This window comes from Rhinopithecus bieti, unplaced genomic scaffold (genome assembly GCF_001698545.2).
Source record: "Rhinopithecus bieti isolate Rb0 unplaced genomic scaffold, ASM169854v2 scaffold_22453, whole genome shotgun sequence".
NCBI classification, from domain to species: domain Eukaryota; kingdom Metazoa; phylum Chordata; class Mammalia; order Primates; family Cercopithecidae; genus Rhinopithecus; species Rhinopithecus bieti.
The window spans coordinates 1,254,259-1,270,673 of NW_016810682.1; the positions used below are offsets into that span (position 1 = coordinate 1,254,259).

Consider the following 16,415-nt stretch of genomic DNA (forward strand, 5'->3'; position numbering starts at 1 on the left):
CACACACACACACACCTCACCATCTTTCTCCTGGAAGCATGTGGCAGCATCTGGAAACATTTGATTGTTACAACTCAGGGTAGAAGATGTTATTGGCAACTGATCGGTGGCGGCCAGAGACTCTGCTAAACATCCTACAATGCACAGGACAGCCCTCACACCAAAGGATTATCCAGCACAAAATGTCAATCGTAAAGAGTCTGAGAAACTCTGAGTTCCATTTAGGATGGGAGCTGCACTGCCTGACAACACATCTGACATAAACCCTCCCCCATGACTGAAGAGAGAGAGAGTGTTGGACAGACAGTGAGACTGGCCAGAGAATACACAGAGCTAACTGAGATCATAAGAGTGTGTACAGGTTTGACTTTGTCCTTTTAATTTATCATTATGCTATAGTAATATTAGCACAGAGAAAATTATAAATAGGACTATAAGGTCTGTCTGATATTGGAGGGACAGAATCTTTTGCAAAGCTGTGCACCAAAAGAGAAAAGCAGCTGTTTCTTGAAAGAAATCAGGACTAGGGCTTGGGATCCAACTCCAGCTCTGCCATTCAACCCCAAGGACCAAATTTATCTTCTGAGCTCCAGTTACTTCACCTGTAAACCCTGAATGATAATATCTTCTCCATGAGCTGTTTCAAGGAATATGGCACAGGGTAGATTCTCACTAATGTTAATATTAACCACTCATCTTCCATCATCCACCCACTCTTATACACACTCATAGAGCCACTGTCATTAAGAAGGAGCTATCAAAATATTATATACGAGTACTTTGAATTTAGAGTCAGGGAAATTGCAAGTAAGAGACTAGACATCCTCTACACAAAGGCATATAGGTCTTCCTAAAAGCCAACTGCTTGCATAGAACTCAAGAATGGAGTCAGAGAGTCAGAAGATAACACAAGAATAAAATGCAAACATAAAAGAACAAAGAAAAAATGTTCTTAGTCATTCACGGTTAGGAATTTCACAAGCATCCTAATGAGTTGGGATCAGAAGTTAATGCCATGTACTCTACTATCGATAACTGTAGTTATAGTGTGGTTGTTAATATTACATTAACTAATTCGTAAGCTGCACAGTGTTGTGAGTTCAGTCACTCCAACAAATCCATTTGTTGGCTTCATAAATTTCCCAGCTATAGGACCTCCCTATGTGTAGAAATAAATCCATATTTCAAATAGGCAGATCTATTCTGTCAATGCTCAAGCCTGTGTCACTAGACTGAAGAAGTAATCCTCTTTATGGTTGAGTATTAACTAGGCTTATTTCTATGTGAATACAGTTGAACAATTTTGAGCAATTTCCTCCCATGTGTAATCAAACTTCAAAGAAACTTAATCACTTTCTAGGTCCAAGAATTGCATCTTCTTGGGAATTTTCCTCTCTGAGAATCTAAGAAAGCCCAGATCAAACGAAATTGTTGTGGATTTACATTAAAGAGAAATAATTCATAGCATTTCCTAGCACTTAATCATAATGCAAAGGAAAAACCCGCCTTGGGCCAGGGATATGCTCTGCTGGGTTCAAATCTTGTCTCTGTCACCAACTTGCTCAGAAGATTTGGACAGGTCACTTCTCCTCCCTAGGCCTCCATTACCTTTGTGGACATCGAGAGGGTGTGGCAACATCAGAAAAATCCCTCAGGCACAACCGGACATTTGAGACCCTCACCCACTGCCTGTCCAGCTCTGACCTTCTGTCTTCTAAGATACCCCCTACTGTCTCTTTTCATCATTTTTCTCTTGCACAGGTATGTTCTTCTATTATGCAGTGGAACTTGACCACATATTAGATGCCTAGGACTCTTTCCAAAAAGCCCGATGTGCTGCTCAGTACTTTGCTGATGGCAGAGGGGATATCACATGGAAAAAGCCAATGAGACCTCCCCTGTGATAGGGTTCATTCTCCTGGGGCTCTCTGCCCACCCAGAGCTGGAAAAGACATTCTTCGTGCTCATCCTGCTGATGTACCTGGTGATCCTGCTAGCCAACGGGGTCCTCATCCTGGTGACCATCCTTGACTCCTGCCTGCACACACCCATGTACTTCTTCCTGGGGAACCTTTCCTTCCTGGACATCTGCTTCACTACCTCCTCAGTCCCACTGGTCCTGGACAGCTTTTTGACTCCCCAGGAAACCATCTCCTTCTCAGCCTGTGCTGTGCAGATGGCACTCTCCTTTGCCATGGCAGGAACAGAGTGCTTGCTCCTGAGCGTGATGGCGTTTGATCGCTATGTGGCCATCTGTAACCCCCTTAGGTACCCCATGATCATGAGCAAGGCTGCCTGTGTGCCCATGGCTGCCAGCTCCTGGGCTATTGGTGGTGCTGCTTCCGTGGTACACACATCCTTGGCAATTCAGCTGCCCTTCTGTGGGAACAACGTCATCAACCACTTCACCTGTGAGATTCTGGCTGTTCTCAAGTTGGCCTGTGCTGACATTTCCATCAATGTGATCAGCATGGAGGTGACAAATGTGATTTTCCTGGGAGTCCCGGTTCTGTTCATCTCTTTCTCCTATGTCTTCATCATCACCACCATGCTGAGGATCCCTCAGCTGAGGAGAGGACAAAGGCCTTCTCCACCTGCTCTGCCCACCTCACTGTGGTCATCGTCTTCTACGGGACCTTATTCTTCATGTATGGGAAGCCCAAGTCTAAGGACTCCATGGGAGCAGACAAAGAGGATCTTTCAGACAAACTCATCCCTCTTTTCTATGGGGTGGTGACCCCCATGCTCAACCCTATCATCTACAGCCTGAGGAACAAGGACGTGAAGGCCGCTGTGAGGAGCCTGCTGAGACCAAAAGGCTTCACTCAGTGATGGTGGAGGGGTCCTCTGTGATTGTCACCCACATGGAAGTAAGGAATCACAATCACATCAGCTGCCATTCAAAAGCCAAGTCATGTGGCATATAATGGTCTCTCACCCTAAGTCCATTTGCAGGAAATGTTAAACTTTTCAGATGATATCTCCTGAGTTTTAGTCCTGTGTCTGACAGCTTCAGCAGACACCAGACTCAATAAATAATCAACTGTGATGAAGGCACTGTGAACACATGGTAAAACCACACAAGAGAGCAGCCACGAAAGCATGATTCATGGCCCTTAGAGTGTCTCAGCTCTAGATTTAGAACAGGGATGTGAGAAGGTTCTCACAGCAACTTACCAGCCCTACTGGATTCATCAGGGAAATCAGAGGAATAAGGAGGGAGTGGAAATTTTCATTGAGGCTTTAGTTTAATACATTCAGTTTGCCTGAATAGCTAAGAAAAGATAAGTTCTTCACTTAGAGAGCTTTTGGTTGTGAATAATCTATTTTAATGACTGAATATCTTTTTAACTATGAGAAAATTTAGGCTATTTTTTCTTGATGCACTGCAGATCATTAAACACCGCCTAGTAAATTAAATAAACTTCAAGGAGTAATGAGTTCAAATTTGACATTCTTACAAAATTTCACAACAGGAAAGCTTGTATTCTGATAGATGCCAAATCATGTTCTACAAAAAAGATGATGATAAATAGATAGATATAGATAGAAGTAGACAGATGGTGGCTATACATGGTTGAAGACTTTGGGTCTAATTTTTTTTTTTTTTTTTTTTTTTGAGACAGAGTCTTGCTGTGTCGCCCAGACTAGAGTACAGTGGTGCAATCTCGGCTCGCTGCAACCTCTGCCTCCCAGGTTCAAGCAAGTCTCGTCCCTCAGCTTCCTGAGTAGCTGGGACTACAGGCATACACCACCATGCCTGACTAATTCTTGTATTTTTAGTAGAGACAGGGTTTCACCATTTTGGCCAGGCTGGTCTCAAACTGCTGGCCTCAAGTGACCCGTCCGACTCAGCCTCCCAAAGTGCTGGGATTACAAGTGTGAGCCACAGTGTCCTAGTCTATGGGGCTAAATTTTCATAGGTTTCTTTGTTCCAAGACTTCTCAGAGCTTTTATTATGCAAAGGTCCACTGTGAATGTTCAACAGGGTATAAAGTTGTAGCATTTCCTGAGCCTCCAAAATTCAGCACAGTAAAAATTGGGAAGCTTTTTTTTTGAGACAGAGTCTTGCTCTGTCACCCAGGCTGGAGTGCAACGGTATGATCTCGGCTCACTGCAACCTCCGCCTCCCAGGTTCAAGCTATTCTCCCACCTCAGCCTCCCGAGTAGCTGGGATTACAGGCACCTGCCATCATTCCCGGCTAATTTCTGTATTTTTGTAGAGGTGGGGTTTCACTATGTTGGCCAGGCTGGTCTTGAACTCCTGACCAAGTCCAAGGTGAACTCCTGACCAGGCAGAGGTGATCTGCCCACCTCAGCCTCCCAAAGTGCTGGGATTACAGGCGTGAGCCATCGTACCCGGCCAGCATTTTTTTTTACCTAAGGGTTTGGACAAATTCCTTAACCTCTTTTGCCCGTCTATTCATAGACACAGAAGACAGACAAGAGGTTCAGAAATTGCTGTGGATGAAAAGCAGCAGTTTTATGGCAAGTTATATCAAAGTCTGAGAATATTGAAAGACTTATTTAAAAGGAAACTTTAGAAGGTGAATCCGATTTTAAGAATAGTTCTTGGAATATTTTGCTTCAAGTGATATATTTTCTTATATTTGTTAAGAATGAATTGGATCACTTGAGCTCAGGAGTTCGAGACCAACCTGCGCAACATAGTGAGACCTTATCTTTATTTTAAAAAAACATTGTATTGCATAAGATAAGGATGTATATTTTGCTAATAAAATTTCACTGTATTGTGTTAGTCTAAGGTTCTGATTTCTACTTGCCCTGGAGAGAAACAATCTTGCCACTGCAGATACACAGAGTGACATCTAGTGGCCACGCAAGCCAACTTCAGACATTTACAAGCCGGGCAGTGTTTTTAGAAGCAGCTGTACAGGTCTCTTTCTTCATCCCTAACTGCATAGTTCATAGTTTCTCTCCAATATCCCTGACCCCACTCATCCAGCATCTGCTTGGATACCTCCAGTGATAGAGAATTAACACTTCCAGGTTCTAGCTGTTTCATTCAGCCCTACTAGCAAATTATTCCTTGAATTGTGCTAACATTAACATCTGTCTCCGATAGCATCTTCCAGTCCTAATTTAGCTTCGTGCCTTTACATGAAATACACCTTATCTCTTCTTTCTTCTGATATATAAAAATTGATCTCCTGGTTCCTGGGTCTTTTTCCCTCAAGCATAAAGAGCCCCCATACTTCCACCTGTGCCAAAATCACCCAGTTTACCCAACTGACAGGTACTAAATTGTGTCCGCAGTATCATCTGTTTGATTCCAGTGTGATATTTCTGAAAATACCTTGGGAATAATAATGATGGTACTAAGCTAACTCTGTTTCCACAGGGCAGTGGAGATCTGTCTGGCAGAGAGAGATGCTTGAACAAGTCTGTCTTCTTGTGAGGCTGTCCTCTACTCACTTTCTCTTCCTTGAGGAATGGCAGTCATATCCACTTATATTACAGATTACATTATTATAGTGTAACTGTTGAGTCAGAAATTACATCGCTTCCTCTAGGAACAGTGGCACCTTTCACTCCCACTCTCTTTTGGGTGTCAAGGGGAGACAAAACTATTATATTATTATACTTAACCATACAGACAAATGTATTATTTTAAAAATCACAGTTCTGGGTTAATGGGTGCTTTAGGCTTTTGTTCTAGTGACCAAATCCTCTATGAAATCTTTAAGTTAAAACTCCAAATATAAAGTATATCTACTTTGGCTGAAATGGAGGTGGGGAGCAGAATAGATGTGGGGGGCAGGGGAGGGAGTTGGGCTCATCCCCATCCCCAGCCTTCATCCCCATCCCCAGGGTCCCCAGTCCACAGGCACCACCAATCACTAATCTGATCCAAACCACTGGTGCCAAGAAAAGTAGACATTTTGTAAGGATATTTTGTTCCACTACCAGAAAGAAATGTGAAAATTTTGGGGGGAAATTTATATTCTAAGAAAAAATAGATTACCCAATTAACCATTAAAAAGATAGACAACTTAAAATACCAATTACCTAAGAAGTTGAGAACTTGTCAGTTACCACCTTAAGATGTTCTGGGCCACCTGTCTCCACAGATGAGTGGTAATAAACATTCAAGGAACAAAAGGTTTTTAATACTGTTTAAACAATTTCAGAGAATAAAGTGAGAAAGATATCTTCCAAATTGCTTTAACCAAGCGAGCATAACATTGATACTATATCATTAAAAACATAACAAGGAAGTACAGGAAAGGAAAATACCACCTTTTCCTTTCCTATCTCACCTATTTACATATGTGTGTATGTATGTAGATGCATGCATACATATAAAATAGAATTCAGCAGCACATAGAAAGAATACTAAACCATAGCCTAATAGACTTATTTTTTAAAAACAAAGCTAGAATAATTTAAGGATATTTATTGGTATAATTCACTACGTTTATAGGTTAAAAGGGGAAAAATGATCATCTCAATAGATCCTCAAAATTATTTGAAAAAGTTGAAAATCAATTTCTTAGTTTTAAATTCCTTCTAATAAAATAGGAATGGATGTGTTCTTTAATAAAATTAAATTTATGTCTCTAATGAAAAGTATGTGTCATGCCTAATGATGAACTTAATCAAATCTGTTACACTTTAACACTTTTCTGGATATATCAACCATTGAATTAGAAAGTAGAGATAAATAAATAAAAGGTGAAACTAGAAGAAAGGTAAGGAATAATATTATTATTGTTACCTGCTGGACTCATAATTTTATACCTGGACAAAACAGTAAAATCAATCAAAAGATAATTTTGCAAAACAGTAGGAGAATTCAAGACAGAAGCTGCATGCAAAATTAATATGCAAAACTCCAGGTTCTAGAGGGGAAAGGGGGGAAAGGGAAGGGTGAAAGAGGGAGAGGAGAGAGAGGGGAAGAGAAAAAAGACAGAGGAAGAGAGAAAGAAGGAGAAAGAGAGGGGAGGAGATTTGGGGGAAGAAAAAGGAGGAGAGAGAGGGAGAGACAAGGAAAGAGGAAGAGAGGGCGAGGGAGAGAGAAGGAGAGAGACAGAGAAACCGGTTGTCTTGGACTCTTGAGTCTTTGACAGCAGTCATCACCTTCCTCCCTACCAGCTAAACAGGGCCTTTTCTCATCTTCTAGCTTGAGGCAAAATCTGCCTTTTTCTCCACAGTGATGTCATAAGAAAAGATCGCAGTCGCATAACTTGTCCCCTTTCTAGCAATAAGAACCTGCATATTTCTTTCAGGGGAAAGATATGGAAGAATTTTTATAGAGACTGTGCAGCAAGATTTTGAAATAGAGATTTCAAGTGGTTTATCATAGACGGTATCTAGAACACAATCCTATAGGGATTTCATGGATCATTATCAATTCTCTCTCCGTCACTAATCAGATTAAACTGTGCTGTTGAGAGAAGGGGTGTATGGGTTATGCCACAGTATTTAGACAAAAGAAAATAAACAGGCACATATTTATACTATTCCAAGTAATTCAGTTGGAATGGGAAGAAATGGAAAAGAAACGAAACAGGAGCTCAAGGTTGGTTGATAACACTGATTGCTCTTGGTATAACTGAGATGGAGCAGGGACTCCTCCTAGGGACTTGCGGGCTCCAAAGCATAGAAAAAAAGTAAAATCTTGAGTTCCTTTGAAGGAGAAATTCCAGGGACCTAGCTAGCCTTAAGAAGTGAATGAGCAACTCGATAAGCTAGAAGGTAATAGTAGCTTAAAACAATAGCCAAGGAAGTTAGAGTCAGGAGAATGTAGAGATAACATCTTAACACATGTCCCTGAGTTGTTTTTTTGAAACCCAGATTCTTACCAAAGGAATCCTGTGGCACACAGACCTCTGATAAGGTGGAACTGAGGACTGAACTCTACTGGCTGTCCTTTGTTCTAGATTTCTTCCTGAGAGGCCTGGAAGAGGTCAGACCCATGAGCCAGGGCTAACATTCTTTTCTGTTGATAACAAATTTTTAGACAAAGCCTCACTTCCTTAACCAAGTCAGAAAATCTGCAAATCGGCAGGATGTGGTGGCTCACGCCTGTAATGTCAGCACTTTGGGAGGCAAAGGCTACAGGCAGAATCACCTCTGAGGTCAGGAGACAGAGAACAGCCTGGCTAACATGACAAAGCCCCATCTCTACTAAAAATACAAAAATTAGCTGGGCGTGTTGGTACATGCCTGTAATCCCAGTCACTCGGGAGGCTGAGGCAGGAGAATCGCTTGAACTCGGGAGGTGGAGGTTGCAGTGAGCAGAGATTGCACCACTGCACTCCAGCCTGGGTGACAGAGGGAGACCCTGTCTCAAAAAAACACAAACAAACAAAAAAGAAAATCTTCTAATCCTCCTATGACCTGTGGGCCCCTCCTAATCACCCCCTAACACACATACAAAAGCTTTGAGATGTCCTACCTTTTCAGATGAAACCAATATATTGATTTATGACTTACCTGTAACCTCTGCCTCCTCACCTTTATTTTTTTATTTTTTTATTTTTTTGAGATGTAGTTTCACTCTTCTTGCCCAGGCTGGAGTATAATGGCGCAATCTTGGCTCACTGCAACCTCCGCCTCCTGGGTTCAGGCGATTCTCCTGCCTCAGCTTCCCTAGTAGTTGGGATTACAGGTGCATGCCACCACACCTAGCTAATTTTTGTATTTTTAGTAGAGACAGGATTTCACCATGTTGGCTGGTTTTGAACTCCTGAGCTCACGTGATCCGCCCGCCTCGGCCTCCTAAAGTGCTGGGATTACAGGCGTGAGCCACCGTGCTCGGGTAGAAAAGTTTTTTATTATTACAGTTTGGATGGTGCACATTTGAAAATGATCAATTTCCCTGCTTTCTTAAACAGAGCTTATTTGTTATAATGTTACATTGTGAGTGAGTCATAGTCAGCATTTATGATTATTATAAGGTAATTGTGCAGGATGAAAGTGGCATCTCCCAAGGGACACACTCGGGGTCCAAAAGAGGCTACTTGGAATTGGCACCACCGGGGGTCAGGATGGCTAAGACAAACCCGTCTCAGTTCAGATGGTGGCTCTAGTTATACCAGCCCAGAACAGGATGGAGGAGAGGCTCCTCAGTGCCATCCTGCTGAAAAACAGAGTCCAGGAGTTAGCTCCCCTTCTCTGGGACGAGATAGTCTTTTCCTAAATAATAATAATAATTGCTTTGGAGAGATGTGCTTCCTCACAGATAACTTGAACGGTTACGATTCTTGCTGGTGGAATTAGGATCTATTCCTCACACTTCAGAGTTGACAGACTTGGGCAGAGGGGAGTCTCCATTAACTTTTGGGCAAAGCCTGAGCTCTGGAGTTTTCCACTGAGAGGCAGAAAGGATAGAGTTCCCAAAGTAAGGGATGTGTGGCTTCTGGGCATGTGACCTGCAGAGGAGCTGTTAGGAGCAGAAAGGGTGTGAGGAGGAGATAGAAAGAGGTCAGGAGAGAGGGAGCCTCCAAATGTCTCAGCCTGAAGTTTCCTCTCCTTAGCTGCTAAGACCAAGGTTCTCGTCCTTCCGCTGCTGTGCTTTGAGACACCCACCTGGCCCTTCCGTAATTCAGCTGGTCTAGGGAGACTGGGAAGCTTGAGACAGGAAGGTATTTGCCTCCTGATTGCCACAGGCTGAAATGGAATTCAGCGTCAACCACCTTCTCTCCCCTCCTCCACCCACATTTTTTAAATATCTGTGGCAGTGCCACCCCTGAGCACTAGTGGCCATGGACAGGTGACATTCCAGGCCTATAAGACTGAGTGGCTTGTTCTTGATGGTCCTCAACCTCCCTGCTCTACACACTCACCCTATGACCTAGTAAAGATCACTTCCCAGGGCTGCAAGGGAGGGACTCACCTCCACACCCACACTAGAGTACTATCTGTTTTCTGTTTCTGGTTTCCTCCCTCATTGTCAAGCTGTCAGCAGTAAATTCCAACTTGTTTTTATTAAAAAGGAATGGGGACACTTATGTGGTTATTTTAGCCAAGATGCCTATTCTAAATCTAATCATGATGAGACATTGCACAAACCCCAATTTTATAAAACATCTGGCCTGTATTCCTCAAAAATGTCAATATTATGAAAGACAAAGTATGGCTGAGGAACTGTTCCAGATTAAAGGAATCAAAGAGATGTGACGAAAACATGCAACGTATCATCCTGGGCTGGATACTGTACTGGAAAGTGTTGCTATAACTATATTGACTATAACTGTGGCAACCAACGACATTTGAATGTGAACTGTAGATAAGATAATCGTAACGATGCTGAATTTCCCGAGTTTGATCATTGTAGTGGAGTACAGTGAGAGAATATACTTGCTTTTATGGAATACACATGACATACACAACCTACCTCGAAATCATTCAGAAAAACTATGTATACACACACACAGAATAATAAAGCAAAACAAATGTAGTAAAATGTTAACAAGTTGATAGACTGCATATGGGTTTTTTATATGATGATTGCAACTTTTCTTTAAGTTTGGAATTCTTTCAAAGAAAATAAATGTCAAAAAGAAAGTGAGGAAGAACTCCAAAAAAATCGTGGAAGGACTATTTAAATATCAGCAATTCAAGTCAACATGAAAAAGTTCAACATCACTAACAACCCAAGTGGTACAAAATGGTACTATTAAAAATCAAATCCTATTAACCTACTGCAGAAAAGGATAATATAATATCCATTTTTGGTCATGGATCAGTGACACAGGAGCCCTTGTCCTTGCTAGTAAGTGGACACTGTTTTTGAAAAACCATTTCAGACTTTAAAATGCTCTTATCAGACCAAGTATGGTGGCTCACACCTATAATCCCAATGCTTTATAAGGAGGTCAAGGTGGGAGGATCATTTGAAGCCAGGAGTTGGAGACCAGCCTAGGCAATATAGCAAGATGCCATCTCTTTAAAAAAAATTTTTTTTTTTAGGGCCGGGTGCAGTGGCTCATGCCTGTAATCCCAGCACTTTGGGAGGCTGAGGCAGGCAGTTCACTGGAGCCTAGGAGTTTAAGACAGCCTGGGCAACATGGCAAAATCCTGTCTCTACGAAAAAGAAAAAAGACAAAAAAATTAGCCAGATGTGATGGCAAGCATCTTTAGTTCCAGCTATTCAAGGGCCTGAAGTGGGAGGATCACTTGAACCCAGGAGTTTGAGGCTGCAGTGAGTCGTGATCATGTCACTGCATTCCAGCCTGGGTGACAGAGTAAGACTCTATCTCATGAACAAATAAATAAAATGTTTATTTTTCTTCTTCTTTTTGAGACAGGGCCTCTGGAGTAGCTTTAACGACAGGCGCACACCACCACACTTGGCTAATAAAGTGCTCTTATACTTAGACCTCATAATGGAATTCTTAAAAATTTACCTTAAAGAAAAAAAAATCAGAGATGGAGATAGAGATTTTATGGCCGGGCGTGGTGGCTCACACCTGTGATCCCAGCACTTTGGAAGGCCGAGGCGGGCAGATCACAAGGTCAGGAGATCAAGACCATCCTGGCTAACACAGTGAAACCCTGTCTCTACTAAAAAATACAAAAAAATAGCTGGGCATGGTGGCAGGTGCCTGTAGTCCCAGCTACTCGGGAGGCTGAGGCAGGAGAATGGCGTGAACCAGGAGACGGAGCTTGCAGTGAGCCGAGATCACACCACTGCACTCCAGCCTGGGCGACAGAGCGAGACTCCGTCTCAAAAAGAAAAAAAGAATAATCTCTATGATGTAACTTACCATGGAGAAAAACAGCATCATCTAAATGTCCCAAAATAGCATAATGGTTAAATAAATGATAGTATACTTATACATGAAAAAAGCCAGTTTTTCATACAGACCCTTACCAAGAAGAAAATATAATAAGGAAAAAAGTATTCCTCTATATTAGCAATACAATGGAGGGAAAATGCCTTAGAATAAAGTTAAGAGTCCACAATATGTACATAAATAAGAACTTAATACTCTATTGTGATAACTCGAAGAAATATTTTAACAAATTGAAAGATATAACCTGGATAAGAAATCTCAAGGCCAGGCATTGTGGCTTATGCCTGTTATCCCAGCACTTTGGGAGGCTGAGGTGGGCAGATCACTTGAGGCCAGGAGTTTGAGACCAGCCTGGACAAGATGATGAAACCCTGTTTCTACTAAAATTACAAAAATTAGCCGGATGTGGTGGCACGTGCTCGTAATCCCAGCTACTTGGGAGACTGAGGCAGGAGGATTGCTTGAACCTGGAAGGCAGAAGTTGCAGTGAGCTGAGATCGCCATCTGGGCGACAGAGCAAGACTCTGTCTCCAGAAAGACAAAAAAAAAGAAAGCAAGAAAAGAAATCTCAAAAATGTAAACTTTTCAAGTCCTCTAAATGAATAGATAAATTCAATGCAATCTCAATCACAAGCTAATTCTAATTCACATAAACAATTATATATAAATTAATTAATATAGAAAACTTGTTTTGGAAAATTATCAGGAGGGGAAAACTAGTCCCACTAGATATCAATATGTATAAAAGGTACAGTGATAAAAAGTTTGGTACTGGTAAAGAATAAATAGATCAATCATTGGTACAGAATAAAGTCTAGAACTAGACCCAAGGACATATGGCCATTTAATTTGTGATAAAGTTAATGTGCTAATCATTAAGCTATTGTCTCCCCCGCTTCTGAAGTGTGCCTCTACACTCAATTCGTGACTTGACTGAGACTCAAAATCCATTTCTACTTTGACTCCCTGTAGACCGACCCACAGGGGGCGCAAGAGGGACCGGGGAGGACCAGACGAGGGAAAAGATTATTTTTTTCTCTCTCTGGGGAAAAGAGGGACGAGCTTCTTGCTCCTTCCGGTTTGCTTCCTGTTCCTGTCTGCTTAGCCCCGCAGTGTTCATTGGTTGATCCTCTCTCCTGCTTTCTCCACACTCTCAGAACCAGGCTCATTGTTCAGGATCTCAGTTCCAGGATGCCCTTTCTCAAACACCAAAATGAATTCCAAAGAGACCAAAGATTAAAATATAAAAAAATATATTACAGATTCTAGATGAGAGGGGTAAGGAGGAGTCTGGGAAAATGGCAGTTTGTTCTGTGACATCCACGATGCATCCCAACCCAGCTGTAGCCCAGCTGCTCTGTTCTCCTAAGGTAGGGAGCTGCTAAGGCTGAAAGGTGTGGGCAGTGCCCGTGACTCGGGTAGGGGCATACAAGACAGGAGTGGAACAGGAATTTCCACCTCTGTGCCAGAGGAGATCCTGGAAACAAGCCTCAAAAAGTCTTGGGGCAAGAAAAAGGAGGAATACTGTGGTATCTAGGAGTCAATTTGAACAGGCCATGGGCTACAGAGGGGCAGGTCTGTGACTTCCATGTCAGTGTTGCTGAAAGAGCCGGAGGTCTGGGAGGATTCTCCCTGTCCTCAAGGAGGAGCTGAGTTGTCTCTGTCCCCCAGCAGGGAATGTCCTAGGTGTTAATAGCCCTTGCAACTTGGGGCCTATTAAATAATTGATAACTGGCCAGTGGCTCACACCCCTATCCCCATGGACAGACTATGGTGTCTGCCTCTCTCTCAGGATAGCTGCTCCCTAAAGACCTCTAGCAGCTGGGAACCCAGCAGCCAGACACAAGAGCAAACAGAACCAGAGAGACATGTCTCCTAGTGTAATTGAACTGCTGGAGGAACCAGGACATGCCATGAGCACTCAAGGACCTCTAAGTCCACTACAAAAAAAAAGTCTCTCTGATAAGACAGCAGGTTGAACACTTGCATATAGTGAAGTTAGCTAAGAAGAGAAGACACTATGTGATGCAGTTCAAGGGGAATGTGAGGGCAGACGAGGACTTTCTTTGGGGAGTAGTGGTGCAGATAAGAAAGGCTTAAAAGTGTTCAGAGAAGGAAATGCGGGGATTTGAATCCAACTCTAACTCCAAAGCCCATGCCCTTTTGTCTCTAGCAGTACTTTGCTAGGATCTGGTGGGGCCCAGAAACAAGTAAGAATAGAACTTGCTCACCTGGTATTTTAGAACAAACAGAGACAGAGCAAGCAGGTGAAGGTCAGTTATCCCATTCTTCTCCCAGAGGGGCTTTCACTGCCCAACACAGCTCGGTCCTCCTTTCACAAAACAAACTCTCAGGTGGACTCTGGCTGGCAGAGGTATATCTCAGTCCTGTTCTTTAAAAGTCGCTAAGTCAATAGCATTTTGGTAATTCCTACAGCAACTTCATGGAAGTACTAAAACTCTTCTCTACCCACACCCCATGTCCCTCAAGTCTGACTGAAAGAAAACAAGAGAGATTTGAGGCCCTGGGGCCCTTGGCAAAAAGCCTATGTGTGGCAGGTTTGTCTGCAGCTTCCCTGACTTTCGCCACACCTACTTCATAAAGACTTAACTCACTGTCTCAGAGTAAGACCCTAAGAAAAGAATTTGAGGTGTTGACTCTTTCTGACCCCTGTCATCTCAACTACATACTTATTCACATAATAACAGCTCAGTGACAACTTCTTGCCATTATGGCTTTGAAAGCTTCTACTACATCCCAGACAAGGACTCCTTTTTCTCCCCCAAGTGTAACAATGTTTTTACCCAATGACATATGCTACAAGAATATTCTGACTTTCTGATTTCAGGCAAAGACACACTCACCAACTTATTACTTGACACAGCAAGTCCCAGTCAGAGAATATCATATGAAACAAATAGGAATTATCTGCAAGAATCCAAAACATAGGCTGCATCCCCAGCCCACCGCCACGGCCACCTACAAGCTAGTATTGATCAGGTGTAGTGACAGCATGTGGAACCTGGAGAATCACTTCAGCAGCTGGTACGATGCCAACCTAATCCCAGTAGGCCATGAGGAGGCAAAGCCTGGTGGGTAGGCTCTGCGAGATGCTAGCTATGAGTTTGACATCTGCTTCCCCTCAGTGCAGAAGAGAGCGATCAAACCCTCTGGACAGTGCTAAATGCCATTGATCAGATGCAGCTGCCAGTATTGAGGACTTGGTGCCTCAAGGAGTGGCATTATGGGGGTCTGACTGGCCTCAATAAAGCAGAAACTGCTGCGAAGCATGGTGAGGCCCAGGTGAAGATCTGGAGGCGCTCCTATGATGTCCCACCACCTCCGATGGAGCCCAACCATCCTTTCTACAGCAACAACAGTAAGAATTGCAGGTATGCAGACCTCACTGAAGATCAGCTATCCTCCGGTGAGAGTCTGAAGGAAATAGTTCCTCAGATCAAAGAGGGGAAATGGGTATTGACTGAAGCCCATGGCAACAGCCTTTGGGGAATTGTCAAGCATCTGGAGGGTCTCTCTGAAGAGGCTATCTGGAGCTGAACCTGCCGACTGGTATTCGCATTGTCTATGAACTGGAAAAGAACTTGAAGCCCATCAAGCCCATGCAGTTCCTGGGGGATGAAGCTACTGTGCATAAAGCCATGGAAGCTGTGGCTGCCCAGGGCAAGGCTAAGAAGTGAAGGCCAGCAGGCATGCTACTGTCCCTGGGAACACCCTCCCTGGCCATCCCTTCCTCTGCCCCCTGCACATGCCACACTGACCACATCTGTAGGCATCTTAAGTTGTAGCTGCAGATGGGAACCAGTGGCTCACATTTTCATTTTAGCCATTTGTCTCCTGCATCCACTCCTTTCATACAATCTAGTCAGAATAGCACTTCTAGGGCACAGGTTCTCAGTCCAAGCTGAGGAAAAGCTCCCCTTGTCCGAGAGAGTTGAAAGGTAGTGACTTGGGTTTTTGCCAGTGCTTTGTTTACTAAGGACTTGTGGAGAGGAACCATGCTAAACCACGACCAATGAGGAGACACAAGAGCGCCTGTCTGCCCCCAGGAGCCAGTTCTCTGCTCTTCTGCAGTCAGACCACTGCCTGGGGGCTCTAGTCATTCCAGTGGAAGATGAATGTAACTTGCGTGGTGATGTGACCAACAATGTTTCCTCCCTGACCCCAGAGGAGCTGGCTCTAGAAGGTTGGGATCAATCCTGAATTTAGTTTATGTGTTACATTTACTTTTCCCAAAAAAAAAAAAAAAAAAAAAAAGTATAGCATATGTAAATAATACAAAACAATAACCCTTGTGGTGTTTCTTGTGGTGGTTGAAATAGTCCCACATGTGGTCATCAGAAAATAAGCCATCCCTCACACCAAGATGGGATAAGCTCTGAGGGGTAGGAGCGCCTCCTGCTGTGTGTTTTAGAATCCTTCACCTGCCTTGTTTCATGGCAGTGAAATGCCTCTTCGTCCTATCCAAGTGTGTCTTTCACTGACTGATTTCTGAATCATGTTCTAGTTGCTTGGCCCTGCCACAAGGGCCCAGTGTTCATTTAAGCATAACTGTACTAAATCCTTTTTCTGCGCATGCCTGTAATCCCAGCTGCTGGGGAGGCTGAGGCAGGAGAAACGCTTGAACCCAGG

At 43.2% G+C, this 16,415-nt stretch overlaps 1 protein-coding gene and 1 pseudogene across 1 annotated transcript; both read left to right on the forward strand.

Annotated features, from left to right (window-relative positions):
• The first annotated feature begins 1,873 nt into the window (after positions 1-1,873).
• On the forward strand, positions 1,874-2,832 carry LOC108542565 (olfactory receptor 2S2-like). The gene is given in 2 exon segments (XM_017892615.1): positions 1,874-2,555; positions 2,558-2,832. Coding segments are annotated over 2 exon segments (957 nt in total).
• A 10,258-nt stretch (positions 2,833-13,090) lies between these two features.
• LOC108542563 (phosphoglycerate mutase 1-like) lies at positions 13,091-15,463 on the forward strand (annotated as a pseudogene).
• The last annotated feature ends 952 nt before the right edge of the window (positions 15,464-16,415 follow it).